Below are 23,725 nucleotides of genomic sequence, written 5' to 3'. Positions count from 1 at the left end.
CCAGCCCCTCCTTCCTGAGACGTCAATCATTCGGAGCTTGGGAAGATTAAACAATTACGTCTACTGTCAATCAAGCTAACAAGAACCAATCGGAAGGGGAATCCTATGCTGGTTGCCCACCTTTCCATCGAGTCATCCACCGATTTGTCCAATCGGTGACTCGCCCACCTTAACACTTGGCTTATCACTCAGCGCTGATTTTTTTCTGCCCGCATCTCTAGAGAGGGAGGAACCATAGCAGCCAATCCGAGAAACTCAAGTCTGTTTAAAGCCCCACGTTTACCCACGTGGGCTGCAGACGGGTAGCCAATCAATTAGCAGCCGGCTTGCCCCACCCCTCCGCTCTTCGCTCAACTCTGGTTAGAGGCGGCTGTAACCTTAAGATGTAAACAAGGCCTCGCGCTGCGGCCGTTAGAGGGTGAGGAGGGTCTCGCGCTCACGAGGAGGAAGGGGGGGGCAACTGGAGCTGACCTTGATTGGTCAGGGAGGGGGAGCGTGATGAGCAAGGTGGGAAGCAGTTTGGAAGGAGCGAAAAGGAAGCGAGGGGCGTTCTGATTGGAGGGTCGAGCGGGGCCCCTCGGATGCAACTCTGAGGGGGTAGCAAGAGTGTCCCTTCAGTATGGCATCTGCTGATTGGACGAGCCGTGAACATGGGGCCTGCCCATTGGCGGAGAGGTCGCCGTTGTACAAAAGACTTTTCAATTGGCTCAGTAGAGACAGTGGGCTCTAATTGGCAGCTTAAGGCTGTGCTGGATGGAAGAGAATGACCTCTTGCTCTTCCTGCCCCACGGTGGAAGAGGGTTGGTGACTTGTGGATAGGCATCATCATGGGGGTTGTGCACTGAGGGGAGTAGATAAGCCCCTTCAGTAATGAAGATGGTGATTGGTGGAGATGGGTAGGTGCTGAATATATAGGGTATAGTGGTACAAAGCAGTAAGCATACCATGAAATAAGCAAGAGTATCTTGTGGTTTCTAAAAGGCACACAGTTGGGTTGAAAGCTCTGGTGGGGGACTGTGGCATACTAAAAAGAAGCAGCAGTGTCTCCTGTGTAAGGAGAGGTGTGATTGGTAGGTGGCCGAGGCATGCTACAAGTGCAGAATGCTCCCCCTCCCCACCCCCCTCAGTGTGCAAAGTTCTCTGATTAGTGGCTCAAGATTTTCCTTTCAGGAAGGACTCGTTCCCTCCAGCTGACTACTCAACATCAGGTGGGAGCATTGGGAGCGATATACACCTCAGACAAACCTTGGAGAATGCCGTAAGAAATGGGCTCCCGCAGTAGTAGTAACGCTGGCTCAGGGGGCCGGGATAACCAGGGCAGTTGGTCTCAGAACAACTCGGGGAACCTGCGCAGTGAGGAAGAGGACGATGAGGATGTGGATCTGGCCCAGGTACTGGCATATCTACTGCGCAGGTAACTCACCCCTTTGCCCCCCTTTCAATCAATTAGGGATATGGAGAATGTCTCCCTGGTGGTGGACACATCCAGATCAATATATGTGAGCTAATTTGAGGAGGTTAAGGAGCCAGGATATGGGGCCTGTTCCCTTTGGTGGGCCGCGGGGCAGGCATTCTGTGTGGAATGGCAAAACGGGAAATGGAGGGGAATTGATTATGCCTCTCCTATACTCATTCATTAATCTGGACAAAGAGCACTCAGTCTTTCTGCTGACTGGCATCTGGTGGTGTCCTTTGGCATGGAGTCTTGTGAGACCCTACTGGAAAATCCAGTCTTGGCTGATTTCTTCCAGAGCGCCTGTCACATGGTACAAGAACAATAAAGACCGTGTGTGTGTGTGTGTAACTGCATGTATCATATCATAAGGTGATTTGGTGATATTTAATGATGCGAGGAGCATATCTGAAAGTCAAGGGTCATTTGATTTGTCATTGAAAGCACAGTGAGGGAGTGAATCTATGCTCTGGATTAGCAGTCATAACTTCGACTTAAAGGTTGTAACGATCTGCTGGGGTGCATTCTTAGTTGGTGTTTGATAATATTTCCAGGTCTCATGGCTGATAATGTGCCAGGGCTGCTTCTCTAAAAGTGGAGGACATTTTGTGTTTTCTTGTGCAGAGGGAGTGCATGACCTTACTTCTGTATGTGCTCTGAGCATTGAAATATATTTTGGGGCTCCACTCAAGCGTCAAAATGGGAGTTCCTATTTTAAGAAATTCTACACATCACAATTATAAGAATTCATGCAGGGAAAAGAGGAACAAGTAATGTGTGAAAGGCATGGTGTCTGAATGTTCCTTCAGTAGGTTCTGAAAGGTTTCATGCCTAAATCCCAAGAGGGCTCTTGTCATTTTAAGGGAAAATGGAAATGTCCCTGTTTGGCTTCTGCTCCCCTGTTGCTGATGCCACAAAGCACTCTGGGATATATTATTTTTTAAAATGTTTATAGCCTGCACTGCAACAAATAATCAGATTGGGTTAGGGCAATTATATATAAGAAAAATTGATCCCTGATGTGATTTCCTGCTCTTCTACTCTGACTGAGATTTGCAGCCTTGAGTGCTAGTTTTGGATCTTATCTCTACACACCAAAGCTCAGCTTGCCATGGTGGATGCGAGCACTGTGAATCCATGCCCCCTGGTGAAATGGTGTTGATTCCTCTTTTTTCAGACAGTTGGTGAGACCTAGAGGCTGCTATTTGTGTGTTTATAGTCCTGAAGCTAGATAGCTGCAAAGGGGGCTGAGGCATAAGAACAGCCCTGCTGGATCAGGCCCAAGGCCTGTCTAGTCCAGTCCAGCATCCTGTTTCACACAGTGACTCACCAGATGCCTCTGGGGAGCCCACAGGCAAAAGGTGAAGGCATACCCTCTCAAGCTGTGGCTCCCCTTCAACTGGTATTTAGAGTCATGGAGAAAATGAGGAAGTGACACTTCTTTCCCCTATCACTGTTGTTTCTGTGCTGGAAGATGTTTGGCTTATTCAAATCCTGCATTTCATGCAGTTAAATGGCATAGGAGTCTTGCTGGGAAAACAGCAGGCAATCCTTGAAGGTTTCATAAGATGCCTGGCTGTTGGGAATTCTTGGGGAACATGCGACACTGAACATGTGGTACTCCAAGGTCTGTGCCAGCTTCTTGTGGCCCTCTGGACATGATGCAGGATGCAGATATGAAACCCTAAGCAAGCCAGGGCCACATTCGTCTATTCCCTATGCAACCTCTTGTTTCACTTGTGTCCCTGGTGCACAGTAAAATCAGGGTCTCCCTCAGTACCCAGAGCCAGGAAACTACTGCAAAACCTTTCATGTTTCCCCCTCCCCTGCACCCCCTGTAATGTTGATGGTCCTTGTCTCCTCAAATGTAAAACAAAAATTCTTCCACAAACAAAATGTTGGCTGGTTGGGTGGGGCATGCCCTCAAACTTCTGCAGAGTTTGCACCTCAAATGTTGTCTGTGCCTTTTAGCCGGTACACTGCGCCCCCCGCCCCATCCTGAGCTTTGCTCACCTGTGCTGCTGTTGAAACTGTGTTCATTTGACCATTTGCATCCCAACTTGAGCCTCATATTGCCCAACTAGAGGGAACACGAAATAAACAGAGGGAGGGTGCCTTTCTCTCTCCCTGCCTCCTGTATGGGGAGATGGCTGATGGAACCAAGTGGGTGCTAATATCTCTTTGCTCCCTGCTTTTCCTAGAGGACAGTTTCACCTGATGCAGGGCGGGGGAGCAGCCAGTGTCCAGGTGGTCCAGGCACTCTCTGACTCGGATGACGACAATGACAGCGCTTGGGAGGGGCGGCTAGGAGACCAGTACAAACCCCCAGGTACTGGCCAAGGCTTCTCTTAAGTGGGGAGGGGGGTTAGTGAGCTAATAGGGAGCCTGTGCCGCAGTACTGATAAAGCGGAGGTTGTGGAAATCCACTTGTTAGAAGGCAATTGGTCTGGAAGGTTTCTGACTCAATTTGGGTAACTTATAGAGGGCACAGAATCCAGATGTTCTGGTTGCAGAATTTAGACTATCGCCGCTGCTTAATTACTGAAAGACCTAGGCTTGCCTTGTAGCTGTACCCTGTCACCTAGATGCCTGCACTCTAAACTTGGATGTGATGGGGCTGGTGGTGGCTAATCTGGAGAGAGGAAAAGCCATTCTGCGTCTGCTCAGAGCCACCCCCTCGTTTCATACATGCAGTTGGTGTGCTTTAGTGAGGGGCCCTTCACAGATGCAGGGGCCTCTTTGCCTTCATGTGCTCCAGGACACAGTCTTGGTTTTCAGGACAAGCTTCAAGTGAGCCCAGATTATAGTGGGGATGAGAGAAGAAAGCAGTACAGGACTCCTGGAGCTACTTTTTGCTATGGGGAGAAACTGGTGGGTTTTGTTGTTGTTTTGAAGTTCTGGGCCTAGTCTGTGGAGGGAAAGGGACTAGTTGAAATGGAAGAAGTGGTGCTTGGGAGGCAGGATGCCTTGGTTCCTTTTTGCTGGTTTGGACAGAGTTTGGCATAGTGGTTAGAGCAGGACCAGCTGGGATCTTGTTCTGATCTATCTTCTCTCTCTCTCTCTCTCTCTCTCTCTTTCTGCTGCAGTGGATTTGACACCAGACACTCGTGATCTGGAGCGCAACGAGATCAAAACCCGTATCCAGTTGGCAACAGGCAGGCTGGGTTCTGGGAAAGCCAACCGGAATATCCCCAGGATGCTTTTCCAGGTGCCCATTCTGCTTCTTCAGGGTGCCAAAATGAGGCTGGGAAGGGACTGGTCTTTCATGATTTAAAGGTGTAGGGATCAATCTTGAAGGAGGGCATAAGACCAAGTAATTCCAGGCAATGCTTCTCTCCTGGTAAGAGGGTTGCTAAAGGTGAAGTCTGTCTTCCTTATTTGAAGTTAGGCATGTGTAATTATGTGCCATTCTCTCTCCAGTCTTTATCAATACTTACATGAGCCCAGATCTGGGGGGGAAATCATTCTTTTTGGATTTTTAATCAAATAATGCTGAAGCTTTATCAGATTTATCGGGGTTACCTCAATATTTGGAAGTAACTCCATTGTACCTTCTGTGAAGAAAATCTGGGATGTGTTCATGGTAGAGCAGTCAAAGGTAATTTTCAAAACATTTGCTCCAAGGATGTTTCACCCAAAGGACTGCCCATGCCTCTCTTTCAACCAGCTGAAAAAATCTGCCTGAAAATACAGGCAGAGACCCCACCGCTGGTGGTCCTCCTTGGTTATTTCTGTGTATAATGTGTGAATTCAGAGTGTTTCTTTTCCATGCCTTCCCCTCACTTTCTTCTTAAGTGGAGGGGGAGGATGCCATGGTTCTCCTAACTGCCAGGGGCAAAATGGATGTACTGCTTGCTGTAGTGGATGAACAGATGAGGCTGGTGGAAGGGTGGGGTGAGGGGTAGGAACTGCATCTTTGCCTGCTCCCCTGGCCCTTGTAAAGAAACAGACTAGCTCTGAAACAGCCTTGCAGAATGCCTACAGTGTGAACACGAGTCTCTCTCTCTCTCTCCTGTGTCTAGAGAGCACACTAGTCTGTATCCTCTTCCCTTATTTCCTCCTCCTGTAGTTAGAATGGCTTGTAAGGAGATCAAGATCCAGGCCCTGTGAGTGACTTGATTTTCCCTCTTCTCTTCTCTTTTTTCTCAGAGGGAGCGGGGCCTCTGTCACAACAGCAGCTTCTCCCCTGGCGAGTGCTCGTGGGTGGTGTCGCAGTGAGTATCTGGTCGGAGTGAGAGGCCTAGGGTCAGTGGGCTAGACAAGATGGGGGTGGGTCAGTGATTCAGAGAAGAACCTCTCTCAAAATAACCCAAACGTAATCTGGGTTCCTCTTCCAGCTTTCTTCCCAACCACTTGGCCTTCACAGACTCCTATTCGCAGAAGGCTTTCTGTGGGATCTATTGCCGTGATGGACAGCTTTTTATGTCAGCTTGTCAAGGTATCTTGCATTACGTGGAAATGTTCTAACTGCTCTGAGATGAGATTGGTTTCCCGGCCTGGTATTGTTGGGAGCATCCCAGAATACTCTTCTGTAGCTCAACTGATTGGCATTATGAATAGTGAGAGTCTTAGAATACTGTCCATCTTCAGAGCAAGAATGCTCACCTTGCCTTCTGGGGAAATAGACAAGCAGCATTGTGGGTATTTTTCACCACCTGCTATGTCTCCCTTGAAGAAATTCTGCACAGTTACTTCAATGTTGGATTTGATATGCTCATCCAAGCATCTTGTGTATTTTTTAAAAAGAAAGAAATACATATGGTCTCTTCATGAGAATATTCACTTTTTAATTACTACCTCTGATTACCTTTCTCCAGGTTAAGATCTAACATAGGTAGTGATTGGCTGATTAGCCAAAAACCTTTAATTGATAAGCTGTAACTAGTCTAGAACTGGCCTAAACTTCCATCTTTAACTAAAGGTGATATTTGGTTCCCCCCAGCCATTGTGGTTTGAGGAACAAACTCTTGAGTCCACCAAAGTCCACAGTCAGACACTGTAAGAAGTCCCCATATTTTTTCCCCTTGTGTGTAAAATATCCTTGTGGATTACTGTGTATGAGGAAAGACGGAATAATCAAGATTGCATTTGTACGTTAAGGCAAACATGCTTGCCTGCTAGGTCTTGTAGGTAAGAACCATCTCTGCTCTGTCTCCCTCAGATCAGACAATCCACTTGTATGATTGTGCCTATGGAGCCTTCCGGAAGTTCAGGAGCATCAAAGCACGGGACGTTGGCTGGAGCGTGCTGGACGTAGCCTTCATGCCAGATGGGGCCCATTTCCTCTACTCCAGCTGGTCAGATTATAGTGAGCATTATACTTTTTATGAGGGGTTCTCAAACTTGGATCCTTGGATGTTGCTGGACTACAGTTCCCATCATCAGCCTGGGAAGTGGAAAGGGGTCCTATTCTAGTCCTCAGCTCCACAGGAAGTATTAACACTCTTGAACTTTTCCGTCCATTTCAGTTCACATCTGCAACATCTATGGCGAGAGTGATACTCACACAGCGCTGGATCTGAGGTAAAGAAGACATCCCGGCACCCTCGCAGAATAAAAGGAGTCTGGCATTAGGGCTCTAACCACTTCTCTTTTCATCGCAGGCCTGATGAGCGCCGCTTTGCTGTCTTCTCCCTCACAGTTTCTTCAGACGGAAAGGAAGTGTTGGGAGGGTGAGTTAGCCTGCTGCCCAGGCCCTTCCTGAAGCCACCCCCTTTACCCTTAATATACAGTATGTGAACCTTTGTGCTTTGGCCATGTCACGTTTGTGTGAAAATGACTTGGTTCTTCCTTAACAAAGCATGCTGATCGTTGCCCACCATCTTGGTCCCTTGGCCAAGGGGATTCTGGGAAGCCTGCATCTTTTGAAAGTAAAGCAGAATATCCATGGTGACTAACCTGGGTTAAAATATCAAAATGGTATCTTCATTTTGCTTTGTTTGGAGTCGTCCTCGCATAGAAGTCCCACTTGACTGAGAGGCTCCTAACTTGCTAGTATTAAATAAAAACTTGGGTTTGTTTCTGGTAAACCCCCAAAATGTGTTGATGACAGTGCCTTGTGTGTGGACTAGGAATCTTGTTCCCCTTGTTCCTTGTACATATGATGTCTGTTCCTCCACCCATTTCTGCCTCATTTTGTTTTTCAACCTAGGGCCAACGATGGTTGCATCTATGTGTTCGATATGGAGCAGAATAGGCGGACGCTCAAGGTATCATTTGACCTATGCAGATAGTGCAGCTCTGTTCCATGACCCCCTTGCCCATTTCCTGTTCTGGTCTTCCTGGGTCTTGGAAAATCTTGCTCCTCTGCCTGGCTTCCTTTCTAGACTTCTCTGCTTCTTTCATTGGGTGCCCCATTTCCCATTCTGCCTTGTCTCTTCGTACCGCTCTTTTCCAAGGTTGGGTGCATAAGTAATGCTGTCACATCTGCCGCATTTTTATCTCATGCAATCTGTTCTCCCTTAGTGGAGGGGTGTATCCATAGGTCAGGTTGCCCCTTCTACCTGCTCCCGAGACAAGCAGCTCGGATAACCCATGTAGGAGAGGCAGACCCGCTGCCTTCCAGTTTCCGCCTGCCTAGCTCCAGAGCAGGAGCCTCAGTGCCTAGTCTGTCCCTGTGTCTCTAGGAGAGAAAAGAAGGATCATGGCTGCATCGGGCAGCTGGGATACTCCCTTTAATCTCTGGGATGGCAGAGTGCGAGGGAAGCAGTGAGAAATAGGCTTCCCTCCTTTAGATGAGTCTGCCTCTTTCCACGCTGTGAGCTGTGCAAACCTCAGGTGGACTCAGAGTCCCAATCGAAGTGGTGACCATCACTGAACAGAAGCTGAGAGACCCCTGCTCACTCTAAGGAGGGCTCTGATCAGGAGTCTAGGCCACCCAGATGATTTGGTGGGGAGAGCTGGAGGCACCCATCCTCTCCTGTCAGGCCTCTCCAGCCCCCTCCCATTGAACTCAGGAGAGTTCCAAAAATGGTGGGGAAATCCTCCACGACAGAAGCCTCGACCCTGACTCTGCTGTGTCGAGGTCTGCAGGCAGAGAGCGACTGCCACTCCAGAGAAGCTGCAAGGCCTCTGTTCACTCCCGGGAGGGCTCTGATCAGCGATCACCCCAGCCGTGTTGGCCGCTCAGATGACCCAGAGGCACCCACTCTCTCTCCTCAAGGCTCTCCTGCCCCCAGGGCTCCATCCCTTTCTCCTAAGGGTTCCCCAGCCCCCAGGGCTCCCTTCCAGCCAGTTCATATGGATCTCTCCCATCCCAGGGAGGATTCAGACAATTCCTCTTCAGGCAGGTAGGAGGGTGAACTATGTGAGGAAGGAGCCAGCCCGGCACATCCTGCTTTGGATTTTCTTCCAGGGAGATTTTGCCGGGTTGCTGCACAAGGCCCACAGGACCCTCAGTCTAGAAGGGCCCTCTCCACCCATAGAACCGGAGGGCAACCAGAAGGAGGTTTTTCCACCTTCCCCATCCACTGAGGATACTATCTCATGCCCACGGGTTTTTACACAGATCATCCATTCAGAATGGTCTAACCCGGTCAAGTGGTGGGGGCAGGGGGCTTCAGGTACCATGAAGTGCTCTTATCTGACCTCTAAGGTGACATGCTGAGGGTTCTTTTGGTTGAGGTGCCCATGGCTGCCTTGTTTAAAGGCCAGGTAGTGCCCTAAAGTTGTGCCCTCGAGTTGGTGTCGACTCCTGGAGACCACAGAGCCCTGTGGTATTCTTTGGTGGGTTACAGGAAGGGTTTACCTTTGCCTCTTCCTGCTCAGTGTGAGATGATGCCTTTCAGTACCTTCCTATATCACTGCTGCTCGATAGAGGTGTTTCCCATAGTCTGGGAAACATACCAGCAGGGATTCGAACCGGCAACCTCTTGCTCACTAGGCAAGTCATTTCCCCGCTGCGCCATTAGGTGGCTTGGATGGGCACAAATTACGAAAAACTCCAGATGATAAAAGGTGCAATACCATTCTGCAGCAGTCACACAAGGCCTCAGTCCTAGCCCTGAGAGCCTCCGTGGCCTCATCCTTAATTATCCTCATCCATGTTACAGTTAAGGAACCTTTGCAATGAGTTCCCCCAGGCAACTCCAAACTGAGGCAAGAGATGAACAAATTGGGCCAACCGCTACGGCCTTCATGGCAGATGCTACACTGGATGCCATGCAGATCTCTGCCAGAGCCCTGGCACATGCTGTGACTATGAGGAGACACTGAAGCCTCAAGAGTCGGAAAGCCGATCGGAAGTCTCCTTCCCTCCTGGCTACCACACCCATCAAGAGTGGCAAGTTGTTTGGTGACAGTTTGGACCTGGCTCTGCTTCTAAAGACCAAAAGCCCATGCCATCTCCTCCCAAGGAGGATAAGAAAGCCAACACCATGTCCAGTTCTTCCTTTTTGACACTCAGATCCCCCTTTCACAACTGTCCCAGGCAGGGGCAAAGTCAATGGAATAGGCCCAGACCATATTTCAGGGATAATGCTCCCTTCAAGGGTATCCAGAACTCTCAGCCCAGTAGGGGCTTCAGGTTGCAGATCTCCCAATGACTATCCAATGAGACCCTGGTGGCGCAGTGGTAAAACTGCCGCCCTGTAACCAGAAGGTTACAAGTTCGATTCTGACCAGGGGCTCAAGGTTTACTCAGCCTTCCATCCTTCCGAGGTCGGTAAAATGAGTACCCAGAATGTTGGGGGCAATATGCTAAATCATTGTAAACCGCTTAGAGAGCTCTGGCTATAGAGCGGTATATAAATGTAAGTGCTATTGCTATTGCTATTGCTATCGGGCTGTCATTCCACTGGGAGGCAGGCTTCAAAGGTTTGCCAACCACTGGAACTGATCATCCTCCGACCAATGGATGCAGCAGTCAGTCAGGGGGTACTCCTTAATATTCATCCTCCACACAGATTCCTTCCCTCCCAGAGATCCTTCAGGAGTGAGAAAAAGAAGCTTATGTTCTCCCTCAGAAGAGGATGGCATCCGAGATCATCATGGGTTGTCACGACCTCCTGCTCCGAGACAGGGCCAATCAGAGAGCTTTTCCTCCTGTAGCAGGAGGGAGGGGCAATCCCCTCAGGCTCCAGTCTTCGCCCTGTCTCGCTCCGGCAGGTGCTGTAGTCGTTGGCTCTGGCTATTAATCTTTCTCCTCCGTTATTTTCGCCTGCCCTTAGGCCCTAGCCCTATCTGTCTACTCCTGAGCTGTTCCAGTCAGGGTATTCTTTGTTTCTCCTCTGTCCTGAGCTGTGCCGGTCAGGTCAGTGTTGTTCTGGGCTAAGCAGGGCTTATAGGGGCGGTTTGTATTGCGCCAGCCGTCTGCGGCCCTTCTCCCGCAGCGGTCACTTACCTCTGGCCGGAATGGCAACCGAATCTGCCTATCCCGAAGGGGGGGTCTCCCCCTCTCTTTCGGAAGATTCCGTGGCGCCATCAGTGTGTCGGGATGAGTGGGCGGCGGCAACCACTCCCGCGCCCGTCACTCATCAAGCCAAGCGCAGGAAGAAGGCAAAGAAAGCCTCCAAAGACAAGCGGGTGGCGGCTAAAACGGCCAAGGGAAGCTTGCCTATTGCTCCCGTTATGGCCGACGAGCAGGGAAGTCGAGAGCCTGTTCCCCAGGAGATACCGTCGACTACGGGCACGCAAGTTACTCCCGCCCCCCCGCCCAGTCCTCTGCCCGTGGAACCTCCCGCTAAACGCGCGCGCCCCTCCAGCGGCGCGGATGGCAGCGAGGAGGAGATTCCCCCGAGTTTTGCCGCACTCCTGCGGCGTGTAGTGGCTGAGGAGTTTGGGCGGTTGCTTCCCGCTCTGGCGGATCGTTTTCCCGCCCAATCTGCAGCGCCCGCCATTTTGAATGTGCATGGGGACGGACCTGCTGCCGCGGCCGCCATTTTAAGGCCGGGAGATATGGCTCCTGCAGGCGCTAACGTTCCGCCCGCATCTGCTGTAGTGCAGCCTGCTGCGCTGCGCGATCTCGGTCCCCCCACTCTCAGCCCATGTGCGACAGCCAGGGCTTTCCCCCACAGTCTTCGTCCACTGGGCTCTCCGACGGGGGGGGGGCACCCTCAGAGGATTCCGACACCGACTCGGACCGGGAAGAGGGTGAACTTTCAGGGGATGAGGGGGATACTGCGCCTACCCCACAAGCCCCGTATCGACTGTTTTCTCCAGCCGACTTTCCTGTGCTCCTGCACAAGGTCCGCAGGACCTTGAGATTGGAGGGGGTGGTACCTCTCCCGCAAGATTCTTCTGAAGGGGTCTCCACAGTTTTACCCTCATTAAAAGCACCCGAGATTGTGGTGCCCTGCCCACAACTCTTTATTCATAATAATCCATTATTCATAATAATCCATTATTCACTCAGAATGGGAGCACCCCACTGAGGCTAAGGGCCCCCCCCCTGGCATCAAGCGCCTTTATACCACAACCAAGGCGGTAATGGACACGCTACAGGTCCCCCCTGTGGACGCCGAGGTCGCCTCTCTGGTGACGGGTGCCGTTTTGCTTAGGGACGGGGACGAGGTCTTGCGCAACCATGATGACAAGCGATGTGATGCTGCACTGCGCAGATCCCATGAGGCCTCTTCGCTGGCCATGCGGGCTTCTATGGCCAATTCAATATTTGCCCGAGCCTCGGTACTATGGATTAAAGAACTCCTACCTCTAGTACCTCCCGAGCTGCTGGCTCTGAGGCAAGGGCTCAATAAATTACTCAAGGCTTCTGCCTTCATGGCCGATAGCTCCCTGGACGCTACACAACTGTCGGCCCGAGCTATGGCTTCTGATGTCACGGTTCGTAGACATCTGTGGCTAAAGCATTGGAGGGTCGACCAGAAGTCTAGGTCCAATTTGGCAAACTCAGCCTTCAAAGGGACCAAGCTGTTTGGGGACATTTTGGAGCCTGTACTGGTGGAAGGGAAAGACAAGAAGAAGGCGATGCCTTCAACTTCAGCACAGCGCCATGAGCGCAGGCAATACACTCCTAACTTCTCTTCCTCTTTCAGGGGTTTCCGGTCTTCCTTTCGAAACCGCCAAGATAGGCAGGACAAGTTTCCTTCCTGGAAAAGGTCACAGCCGTCCTTTCGGGACAACTCCCAGTCCAGGTTCCGGCAGCCCGGGCATCAGCAAAAATCCGGGTTCAAGCGTCCGGCAGCTCAATGACTGTCCTTCGGAGTCGCAGGTAGGGGGCAGGCTACAGTTTTTCGCCCAGGCTTGGGCGGAAACTTGCTCGGACGCCTGGGTTCTCCAGACCGTGAGCCAGGGCTACAGGCTGGATTTTCTTTCCCAGCCGCCCGACCGTTTTCTGAGGTCCCCCACCTCAGCCAAGTCGGGCAAACATTCCCTGATGTTGTCTGCCATCAGCCACCTGCTCAGGGTTCAGGCAGTCGAGCCGGTTCCCCCAGACGAGGTTGGGTGTGGCGTCTACTCCATTCTTTTTCTAGTGCCGAAAAGGAATGGAGAATCGAGAGCCATACTCGACCTGAAGTTTGTGAACCGGTTTGTGAACATCTTGGGGCAATAATAGACTCAATGAAGGGGACGGTCTCCCTCTCCCTAGAGAGAAGACGAGGGTTGTCCACCGCGTGCTGAAAGGCGGGTCTCCGCAGTCGCCCGGATATTCTTTCCCTCAGCCAACTACAGGGGATGATGGTATCCACCATCGGGATAGTTCCCTGGGCTCGCCTTCATTCACGCCCACTCCAGTGGCTACTCCTGCCCCTCCAGGACTTGGTAGCTTCCCGGGCCCGGGACAGGGTTCTTCTAACCCCTCGGGTGAGGAAGTCCCTGCACTGGTGGCTGTCGCCAGCCCTGAACAAGGGGGTCTCCTTCCTCCCGGTGACACGTGTAACGGTCACAACAGACGCCAGTCTTCGGGGGTGGGGCGGTCACTGCCAAAGTCAGGTCGCTCAGGGTCTGTGGTCCCCTCAGGAACGGCTCCAGTCCATCAATTGGCTGGAGCTGAGGGCGATCTGCTATTCCCTGATTCGTTTCCTTCCCCTGATCGCCGGTCGGCATGTTCTGATTCAAACCGACAGCGCGACGGCAAAGGCGCATATCAATCGTCAAGGGGGGACCAGGGCTTGGCCGCTGATGCACGAGGCCTCTGTGCTCCTACACTGGGCAGAAAGGCACCTGGGCTCGCTAGAAGCAGTGCACGTCAGCGGGGAGTCCAACACGCTGGCAGATTGGCTCAGCAGAACCAGGCTGGACCAGGCAGAATGGGTCCTGGACGAGCAAGCCTTTCGCGCCATCACGGCGAGCTTCGGCCACCCACAGGTGGACCTGTTTGCGGCTCCGGGGAACGCCAAGGTCCCCAGGTTCTTCTCAAGGTACCAAACACACGGAGCCGAGGGGGTGGACGCCCTATTGACACCTTGGCCACAGGGCCTTATGTACGCCTTTCCCCCCACGCCCATCCTGTCCCAGACGGTCAGATTGGTCCGCCAACAGCGGGCGGAACTCATTCTCGTGGCCCCGCATTGGCCGCGCCGCCCGTGGTTTTCGGACCTCGTCGACATGTCCCTAGCCCCCCCAGTGCCCTTGGGCTCTCATCCCCAACTCCTTCGACAGGGTCCGCTCTTCCACCCGGACCCGCGCTGGTTGAACCTACACGCCTGGAGGTTGAGCGGGGCGCGCTAGACGCATGCGGTTACTCTCCTGCAGTCAAGGAGACTATCTTGGCATCCAAACGGCCCTCAACACTCAGGGTTTACCAAGCCACATGGACTGCATTCGTGGCATGGTGCGTGTCGGTTGGGGCCGACCCTCACTCCGCCTCGGTCAGTCAGGTACTGGGGTTCCTGCAATCCGGATTGGATAGGGGGCTCAAACCGGCCACCCTCAGGTGACAGATGTTTTCTATCTCCTCTACTCTGCAGGTTCCTGGGACGTCTCCTTTGTCATGCCATCCCCACATTCGAAGGTTCCTTAAGGGTGCGGCGGCCCTTAGTCCTCCACCGGTCCATCGTTTCCCCACTTGGGACCTGAACTTGGTTCTTCGGGCCCTGGTTAAGCCTCCTTTCGAACCTTTAAGGACTGTGCCGCTGCGTATTCTTACCTTTAAAGTCCTATTTTTGGTAGCCATTACATCAGCCCGGCGGGTCTCAGACCTGGGCGCTTTGTCGGCCAGGAAGGAGTTGTGTCTAGTTTACTCCGATTACGTTGTTCTGCGTACAGACCCCACTTACCTGCCCAAGGTTAATTCTCTTTTTCACCGATCCCAGGAGCTCATGCTGCCTTCATTCTGCCCCCACCCTGCCAATCCCAGGGAGAAGGAGTGGCACACCCTAGATGTCCGCAGGGCATTAAGAATCTATTTGCGGCGCACTAAGGGCTTTAGGGTCTCTGATTCCCTGTTTGTATCATTCAGGGAATGCTCTCTGGGAAGGAAGGTCTCTTCCCCTACTTTGTCACGCTGGATCTGCGAGTGCATTCGCTTGGCCTATACAGCGGCTAAGGCGGTGCCTCCGGAGGGTATAACTGCCCACTCCACGCGCAGCGCCGCGGCTTCTGCAGCCCTCTCCACGAGGGCGCCTTTGATCGATATCTGCAGAGCTGCAACGTGGGCCTCCCTGTCCACGTTTGTTAAATTCTATAAAATACACGACTGGGCTTCTGCAGACGCTTCTTTTGGCAGACGTGTTCTGCAACAGGTGGTCCCGCCATAGGAGCATTCTCACGGTCTCCCACCCAGCTAGGATAGCGGCTATGGCATGTCCCATGATGATCTCGGATGCCATCCTCTTCTGAGGGAGAATGAGCCGTTGGCACTTACCTGAATGGTCATTCTCCTCAGAAGTATGGATGGCATCCGACCCACCCGACCGTTCGTGTTTCTGCTTCTGTTTGTTTCCAACTTATCCACCTTTCTGTTCCCTATATAGGTGTGGGGAGGCTCTATTCTTCCGCGTTGTACGTCTCATCCCATGGGTGGGGTTTTTCCGCAATAAGAATTCACAGCTCGTTTTCTTCTAAAGTTCTACTTTACTTGTTGTTCCATTCTGCTTGGTTCTTTCTCTGCGACTGGTTTTTTCTCTAGCCGGAGCATCGGAGAGCTAGCTATAGACTGAAGCCTGAGGGGATTGCCCCTCCCTCCTGCTACAGGAGGAAAAGCTCTCTGATTGGCCCTGTCTCGGAGCAGGAGGTCGTGACAACCCATGATGATCTCGGATGCCATCCATACTTCTGAGGAGAATGACCATTCAGGTAAGTGCCAACGGCTCATTTCAGGCAGTCCATAATCTCCTGCAGATACAGGCAACTGAAACTACTCCCCATACAGAGCAATGCCAGGCAGTGTACTCCATCCTGTTTATTGCCCAGAGAAAAATGGATATTGGAGTGCCATGCTAGATTTAAAATCCTTAATCAAATTAATCAGGAAAAGGGATTTTTTGGATGGAGACTCTCTCTGCTCCATCTTAGCATCACTCCAGAAGGGGGACATGTTGACCTCCTTTGTCCTCAAGGAGGCGTATCGCCACATCCCTATCCACCCTGCTAACAAGAAATTTCTCAGGTTCATGTACAGCAATCAGCTACCCACACTGTGCACTTCTCTTTGGTCTGAGCCCTGCACCACGAGTGTTTCCCTGGGTCAGGGTGGTTCTTGTGGAGCATTTGCCGACCAAAGGTGTACACTTGCGTCCTTCTCTGAATGATCTTTTAATCCAATCTCCCTCCAGACAGCAAAGCCTCAAGAATGTCCAACAGACACTAGTCTGCCTGCTTGGAGACACGCAGGTGGATTTGTTGTACACAAGAAGAGTTCCCTGACTCTAAGCACCCAATTCCAGCACCTGGGTGCTGTTCTAGACAGGAGCAAGGGCCTCGTATCCCCGCCTGCCAGCTGAAGGGACAAGATCATAAAGACCTGCAACTTTCTAAGGAGCAACCAGTTTAGCCCTGTGCTCAATTCCAGGGTTCCAGTATAGTGATGGTTCCTTGGGCAAGATTTCAAGTATACACCCTTCAGTGGTCTCTGTTGCCTTGGCAGGACCAGATTTCTAAGGAGAGCTACATCTTGGGTAGTGGCATCCCTAGAGCGGTGGTCCTCCCCCCAGCAGCCTTACAGGGGATACTTTCTACCCACACAAAAGAGTTCAGTTTACCACTAACACAAGCCATTGCAGCCACCTGGTAGCTCAGGATCAGTGGTCCAGGGAGACGAGGCAACACAGCATCAACTGTGGTTGGCAATCTGGGCAATCAGAAATACTTCCCGGAGTTCCAGCAGGTTCTGATGCATTATTGTGTGCCATCCAAACTGACAGCTTTACCACCAAGCTCCATCTCAACAGGCTGGGCAACACGAGGTCCAGGTCACTGATGTTAGAAGCCCAACTGATTATAACCTGGGCAGAGGCCAGTGTGACTCCTCTCACAGTCGATCTGCAGGGGGAATCGAATGCGTGAGGTCATTCTCCTCCATGGTCAGGAGTGTATCCAGCCCACCCAGTTCAGTGTCAGGTCTGTCTGGGTCTCTGCCTTCTGCTGTCAGGCAGTCTTCTTTCTGAGGAGGGCCTGTCATCTCTGAGGTATTGTGCTAGTCATGGGGGGCCCCTCCCTTCTGTTTGTTGTATTTGTTGGCTGTTGGGGGCAGAGCAATTCAGCAGCTTTGAACCTGGAAGGCATTGGGTCTGCCCCTCCTACGTGGGTTATCTGAGCTGCTTTGCTATTGGCCCCGTCTCAGGAGCAGGTAGGAGGAGCAACCCAACCTAGGGATACCCTCCTGACCTCTGAGGAGAAAGACCTTTCAGGTAAGTGCCAGTGATTCAGTTCCCCACAATGCAGTCAGTTGGGCCTGCAGAGAGAGGTGGAATTTTTCCTGCCATCAGCACATGGGGGCTGGAAGGAGAACGTACTCCAGTTTAGCCTCCCTGCCCCTTTGACAGACGGCCTGTTCCCTGTTGTTCTGCTAAGCCCCCGTCTTCCCACAGATCGAGTCCCATGAAGATGACGTGAATGCCGTGGCCTTTGCCGACTCCAGTTCCCACATCCTGTTCTCTGGGGGCGATGATGCAATCTGCAAAGTGTGGGACCGGCGCACCATGAGAGAGGATAACCCCCGGCCGGTTGGGATCCTGGCCGGCCACCGGGATGGCATCACCTTCATAGACAGCAAAGTAGGCACACTCCTCTCTTTGGAGCTAGGGAATCCTGAGGGAAGCAGCACCTGATAGGAACCTACAGCTGATTTCGGCAAATGGCTTGGCATCCCTGCCCTTCTAGGGCTCCCCCTGAGGTTTGCTGGTACTATGTGAAAGAGTGTAGTGCAACTCTGTGGTACTCTGAACTAAGGCACAGTGTCTGCTGAGTGCTGAGATATTTACTGGAGTGTCCGTGCCTGTTCTGAGGCCTTTAAAGGAACAGGCACAGGTTTGTCATGCTGAGGGGAAAATGGAGGGAGCTGAAATCAAGGTGCCTTTCAGTGGAGCAAGTATTTTGCTGTGGGTGTCTGTACGCCAAAGGAAAAATGAACTGCAACTCTTTAGCTCCCCTGGGACGATGGAGTGTGAATAGCCCTGAACAGCTGTCTTCTCTCCCCGCTGCCCACTTCCCACCACTTTGCAGGGGGATGCCCGATACCTCATCTCAAACTCCAAAGATCAGACGATTAAGCTTTGGGACATGCGGAAGTTCTCGGGCCATGAGGGGCTGGAAGCATCCCGCCAGGCTGTCACCCAGCAGAACTGGGATTATCGCTGGCAGCAGGTGCCCAAGAGAGGTGGGCAGTCCTGGAGGCTTCTGCAGGGTGGAGGGGAGGGCATGGAGAGCAGCCAATCCAACCCTCACCCTTCTTCTTCCCCGCCTCCCCAGCAGCACGGCGGAAGTCGAAGCTCCCCGGCGACAGCTCCCTCATGACGTACCGGGGCCACGGCGTGCTGCACACCTTGATCCGCTGCCGTTTCTCTCCCGCTTATAGCACAGGACAGCAGTACATCTATAGCGGCTGCTCCACGGGCAAGGTGGTGGGTGAGTGGATTGGGGCCACCCCCCATGGAGGGCAGTGCTTGGGCTTCACCCTTCTGTGCAAGCACAACAACTTGTTTGGTGTTAGGATTCAGCCTCTGGTGGGGGGGAAATCAACTTTTTAAAATCAAGTTTCTAGCCCTTGTGGTTGTGAAGGTAAACTTGAAAGTGGCTGCTGTTCTTAAGAGTCCCTGTCGGGCACCAGCAGAATGAGAGCTAGCAGGAAATGAGCCGTGCCAATAGTTCTTGTGGGCAGGGAGTGACATTTGATGCAGGAGTGAAACTTAAAAAAAATATATCTCTGGAATAATGCAATGAGGGTGACTGGGATATTTGGAAAATTGTTACGGGTGGGGCCTAGGGGAGCACCTCTCATGATGCCACCTCTCAACTTCCTTTGCATTTTCCCTTTTCTTTGGCAAAGCCCCTCAGTCCCTATAAAGCCCCCCCCCCAATTGGAATCAAGCCTTAGGATTTGTGTAGGCCAAAGAAAGGTGTGCAACCCAGGCAGCCTCCCCTGGCCTTCCCTGCCCCCACCCCCCGCAAGCCTTGGACTAGGAAGGGAGTTCTTGGACACTCGGCCTCTCCTCCTCCTAGTCCACTCCACCCCCCTTCAGTTGGATCCTCTCCAGGAGCCAACTTGGCTGCCTCCCTCCTGGTGCCCCTCAAGTAGTGTGTGGGACTCTGAGAGAGCCTGGATCTCTGGCAAGGAGGGGCCCAACCCCTCGTACGGGGGCAGGGATGACCAAAGTGGAACGGCGTCCCTGTTTGCCTGGGCAACTGGGCTGCCATCCAGTGTTCCCACTAACAGAGATTCCCAAATGTTGTTGGCTACCACTCCCAGAAGCCCCAGCTGCAATGGCTTTTGCTTGGGGATTATGGGAGTTGTAGTCAACAACATCTGGGAATCCCTGTTAGAGGGAACACTGCTGCCATCCGTGCTTCCCAAGTTGCTGGCTGAGCTGCCTGAACCCAGCAGGCTTGGCTTCTGTCTCTGTGGTGCTACTTGGAGTGGCTTCCTTTCCCTCCCCCCGGATGGAGCAGCTGAGAGGAACAGCAGAAGGTGAATTCTCTGGGGGCCTGAAGAGGAGACGGTGCACACGTGTGCTTTGTAAGGACCATGGATGTCGATGGCTCTGAGTCTTGGGTCCCTAGACGATGTTGGCCAAAGGCCGTTGTGGCTGGGAGTTGTAGTCCAGCGTCATCTGGGGACCCCCTGTAGTCCAAGACTGGGGACCTGCTGCTCTATATTAAAAGCTCTCCAAGGACCACAAGGCAGGACCAGTGCTGATATCTAAGGGAGGAAGTGTGGGTGGAAAGTGCCAACTTTGGGCGTATGAGAGAATGGGGAACCGCTTGGCACATGCCCACTGCAGGGGTAGGTAGCCTCAGTAAGGCGCAAGCCTTGAGAGCCAGATGCTTCTGCCTCTTCCTTCCTAGTATATGATCTCCTGAGTGGCCATATTGTGAAGAAGCTGACCAGCCACAAGGCCTGCGTGCGTGACGTCTCCTGGCACCCCTACGAAGAGAAGATAGTCAGCAGTTCGGCAAGTATCTGGGATGCCTCCCCCGTTCCTGGCACCTCTAGCCCAGGGCCCCCAGACGCAAGGCATGGGGTGTGTGGGGAGGTAGGGCAAGCCACGCAAGGGGGCACGTTCCTGGCCTGCAGCCTGCTGGGCCGTAGGCCACCAGTGGCAGAAGCAGGTGGCAGGGCCACAGACGAGTAATGGCTTCTCGAGATGATGGGCAAAGTTCATTCTGTTACGCAAGTCATTTTTAGTAATTGTCCGTGTTTAAGGAGGAGGAATTCTCCAGATAACTTTCCACCCTCTCAACCTGGAATTATAGGCACGGGCATTTGCCTCGGCTTTGGGGGAGGAGGGACATTTATTCAGTCCACTCCTTCCTCTATTAGCTGGAGCAAAAAGCCTGAGCTCCTCTCTGGGAGTCCATCAGGCTGACAAACCTCATCCCTGCTGATCCTCTCATCTTTGGCAGCCCCTGCCTTAAATTAAAGCCCTACATTTAGGATACTCTCCCCCCCCCCGCAATGTGCTCCTTCTTCCCTGGCCAGGCAAGTGAATTGGCCACCCAATCCCTGGCTTCCAAAGGGGAGTTGTTGCAGAGTTGCCAGAACCTAAGGGGTATACTCGTGGGTCAAAAGGGCCGTAAACCAGAAACTGGCTTTTTTTAAAGCCAAATCTGGCCGCCTAGAGTTGTTCTCCAACTCCACCTCCTTCCTTAGCATTTCTGTACCCATTTGCAGCTGTGGAACTGATATCATTGCTATTCCCTCTCCACCATTCGGCTGCCTCTTGGGCTGTACCCCCCATCCCCTGGCAGCTGTTGCATGTCCCTCTGAGCCCTTCCTGACTCCTGAAAGGTAATTACTGGGGTTATCCTGACGTCTGGAATGCCCTGTTTCTCCCAGCATCCTGCCGTTTGACTGGGTAAACAGACCTGTCTCATGGAGGAGGGTAGGAAATCCCGACAGTAATGCCTGGGTAGTTCTCTCGCACAGAGACCTCTGGCTGCTGAGCGGAAGCTTAATAGCCTGGGGGGGCAGGGGCTACTGGTTCCACATGACTGGGGCCATGTTGCTGTCCCTGTGGTACTTGCAATGGCCAAGGCTTCTGAGGGCTGGCAGGTATGGGTGTCAGCTGCTCAGAGTGGCAGCAGGAACATCCAATGGGCTGGGGAGAGGACTCCGTAGATGTTCTTCCGCCATCTTTGCCACCAGGGCAAGTGGCGGGGGCGGGGCGGAACTAGGAGCCACAAGGTGCCTTTGACAGCACCGGGTCTTCTAGATCTGTTAAGACGATCTGCACTTGAATCCGATTCCATTTACGTGAACCACTTTGAGAACTGCTGTGGTTGAAGAGCAATATACATTTATTCTCTGACAAAATTCCTTTACTGCCTTTCACCCAATCCTTTCAAAGCAAGCCACAATTTAAAATTATTTACGAGAAATCAAGATACGAAACGAACATAATGAGCAGGTGTGAAAGCCTGAATGTTGGAACAAGAGTGGTGTGAAGTGTGTGCAGAATGCCAGAAGGGAAGGTGCTGAACGCACAGCCAGTGGCCACCCACACAGCTATGGGGCAGCAATCAAGAATACCCTGTATGCCAGCTTGGCCTCTGAATGATGTTCAACCTGATAAAGGGAAGGTTCATATGGAGGCAAGCTCCAGGCATCCAGGCCTAAATCAAGCCAGCATCTTAACCTGGGCCCAGAAACATACCAGGTAGCAGTGGAACTGACTGAAGTAGTAGTTGGGGATCTTTTGGATTGTGCCCTTTTCACTAGAGAGCCAAGAGATTCTGTTTCTCAGGATAATTGTGATAAAGCATGGTATACTAGGAGAAACCGGACTGATTAACATCTGTGTTTTTCTCTCTTGGCTGGCAGTGGGATGGGAACTTACGGCTGTGGGAATACTACCCAACCGAATCTGAGGATGACGATCTCAGGGACCCCAGGCCTCTCCCCAGCAGCCGAGAACGTCGCCCCAGATCCTCAGGAGCCTCTGACAAGTAGCCTTTCCTCGGAGCTTGCCGTCATTCTCCTGTGCTTGGACTGCCTCTGGGGCAGGGGGAGGAAAGCCCAACGGACTCTGTGGTGCCTGCGTTGGAACATTTGGGGGGGGAGGGCGGGAGGGAGGGAGTGGGCTCCTGCGTGGTGAGTCTTTTTGTCACTGAACTGGAAGGGGCTGAGGGCTGCTCCTTCTGTGCCACTCTTAAGGACAGAAACTATTGGGTGACAAACAGCTTCCAGGAAAAGTGATGGTAAAGAGGGGCAAAGCTAGGTAATGGGGCCTGGTTTCTCTGTCTGGTCGCTTTCAGGGTTTAAAGGGCTCGAGTATTCCAGCTCCTCCCTCCTGGCAATCTGCGTAATAAGATGAGGTGTGAAATCATGAAGAAGCTCCAAATCAAGTGCCCCCACCTCTGTGGGTTTTTAGCTGGCTCTGGGGAGCAGTGGGGAGTGGGTCCCCCTCATCCCAGGGGAGTTCTGGTCTCTGGGGCTGAGTCGTCTTCCCTGGAGGGTGGAAATCTGGCCTGCAGGTCCTTGAACTCCTGTGCTGGGGCTCTGTTAAGGGTTTACCTGGCGCTGGGGAGCATCATGCTCCAGGCAGTGCCACTTTCCATCTGGGACAGGTCAGTTCAGTGGGGCAGGGGGCTTACTCAGCACCTTTTCCCTCTCTTGTGGTGGCTGGTCTGAGAGTTGAAATGCAACCTTCAGGCATTTTCCCCAGAGAAAGAGATGTCTGTCTTTCTCTCAGAATCAATGGCTTCTTGGGGCCAGAGGCAAGATACTTCCACTCCTTTCTTGGGGTGGTGTGTGGCACATATCCCTCCGAAATGCTTCCCATTCATCATTCTCTGGGGACATTTCTGTGGGGGGGGGGGGAGAGGGTGCGCGTTATAAAGCGGGGTGTCATGGCAGCAAAACGGCTGGGTTTGTGGGTCACAGCAGGGGGCCCTTTGGGGGGGCTCTTGTCTCCTGCAGGCTGCTGCCTTCCTCTCCTGCCCCCCTCCACCGGTTTCTCTTTGGCCTGCCTCTCCCCCTTGTGTCCTTGACTCACCTCTGTCTACAGATTCCTCCCCCCCCTTGCCTGCAGCCACCTGCTCTCACCCTCAACCCTTCCATCTTAATTACTTCTCTCTGTGGGGTCTCTTTCAAAGGATGAGGTACAGGATTGAAATCTTTCTCTTTTGCACCCCTTCCTAAGCAAGTGAAGAAAGCATCATTTCATCTTCTGGTTTGGGGGTACAGCCGGAGGTCACCCTCGTGCAATCTGTTCTCCCCCTGCAAGTTAGAACGATTCTCCCACCAACACAGTGAATATAGTGGGTGGGCAGGCAGGCAAGGATCTTCTGAGATGCCCTCTGGTACACGGGGAGATATTTTTTTTTTTTAATGATTAAAGAAAAGAATAGCAGTTCTTCTTTTCGAGTTTAGGGTAGGTTGGGGATGGGGGAGAGAAACCCAGGTTTAGTTTCTCCAGCACAAGCGGGTGTAATCATTGCTCAGACCTCTTAGCACAGAGGGATTGTCTGTATGATGTGTAACAAGGGGACGGTCCCTCCCAGTGAGGGTCCCTGCACTTCTGTTCTGGAAGGGTGTCTGTGCAAACTGCTGTCTCTATCAATAAAAACTTGCAATTGCATTCTCGCTTGAATTCCAAAGGAAAAGAAAAGTAGGCAGCTCGTCTCTTGGCCGTGTTGTGGAGACAATGCCTCCCCTCCCCTCTGTGCTCCTCCCCCTCCCCTCCCTTCCTCTTCTCCTCTTCCCGATCAGCTGTTCAT

At 52.4% G+C, this 23,725-nt stretch overlaps 1 protein-coding gene across 7 annotated transcripts; it reads left to right on the top strand.

Annotated features, from left to right (window-relative positions):
* The first annotated feature begins 204 nt into the window (after positions 1–204).
* Positions 205–23,586, top strand: DCAF11 (DDB1 and CUL4 associated factor 11). Of its 7 annotated transcripts, none has more exons than XM_053261985.1 (15): positions 205–418; positions 1,171–1,414; positions 3,655–3,782; positions 4,540–4,661; positions 5,603–5,667; positions 5,791–5,891; positions 6,615–6,761; positions 6,922–6,976; positions 7,057–7,125; positions 7,605–7,662; positions 17,380–17,565; positions 18,014–18,167; positions 18,263–18,415; positions 19,853–19,959; positions 21,828–23,586. In XM_053261985.1, exons 2-15 carry the CDS (start codon positions 1,266–1,268, stop codon positions 21,954–21,956), a joined length of 1,623 nt encoding a protein of 540 aa, XP_053117960.1. In that variant the 5' UTR covers positions 205–418; positions 1,171–1,265; the 3' UTR covers positions 21,957–23,586. The 7 variants fall into 7 exon arrangements, with proteins under 7 accessions (XP_053117960.1, XP_053117955.1, XP_053117956.1 ...); XM_053261980.1 differs by having other exon boundaries at positions 206–418; positions 18,260–18,415; XM_053261981.1 differs by lacking the exon at positions 205–418 and adding an exon at positions 526–896 and having other exon boundaries at positions 18,260–18,415.
* The last annotated feature ends 139 nt before the right edge of the window (positions 23,587–23,725 follow it).

Source organism: Hemicordylus capensis, chromosome 6 (assembly GCF_027244095.1).
Source record: "Hemicordylus capensis ecotype Gifberg chromosome 6, rHemCap1.1.pri, whole genome shotgun sequence".
NCBI lineage: Eukaryota > Metazoa > Chordata > Lepidosauria > Squamata > Cordylidae > Hemicordylus > Hemicordylus capensis.
The sequence above is the reverse complement of the archived record's forward strand: the minus strand, read 5'-3'. Positions and strand labels throughout refer to the sequence as shown.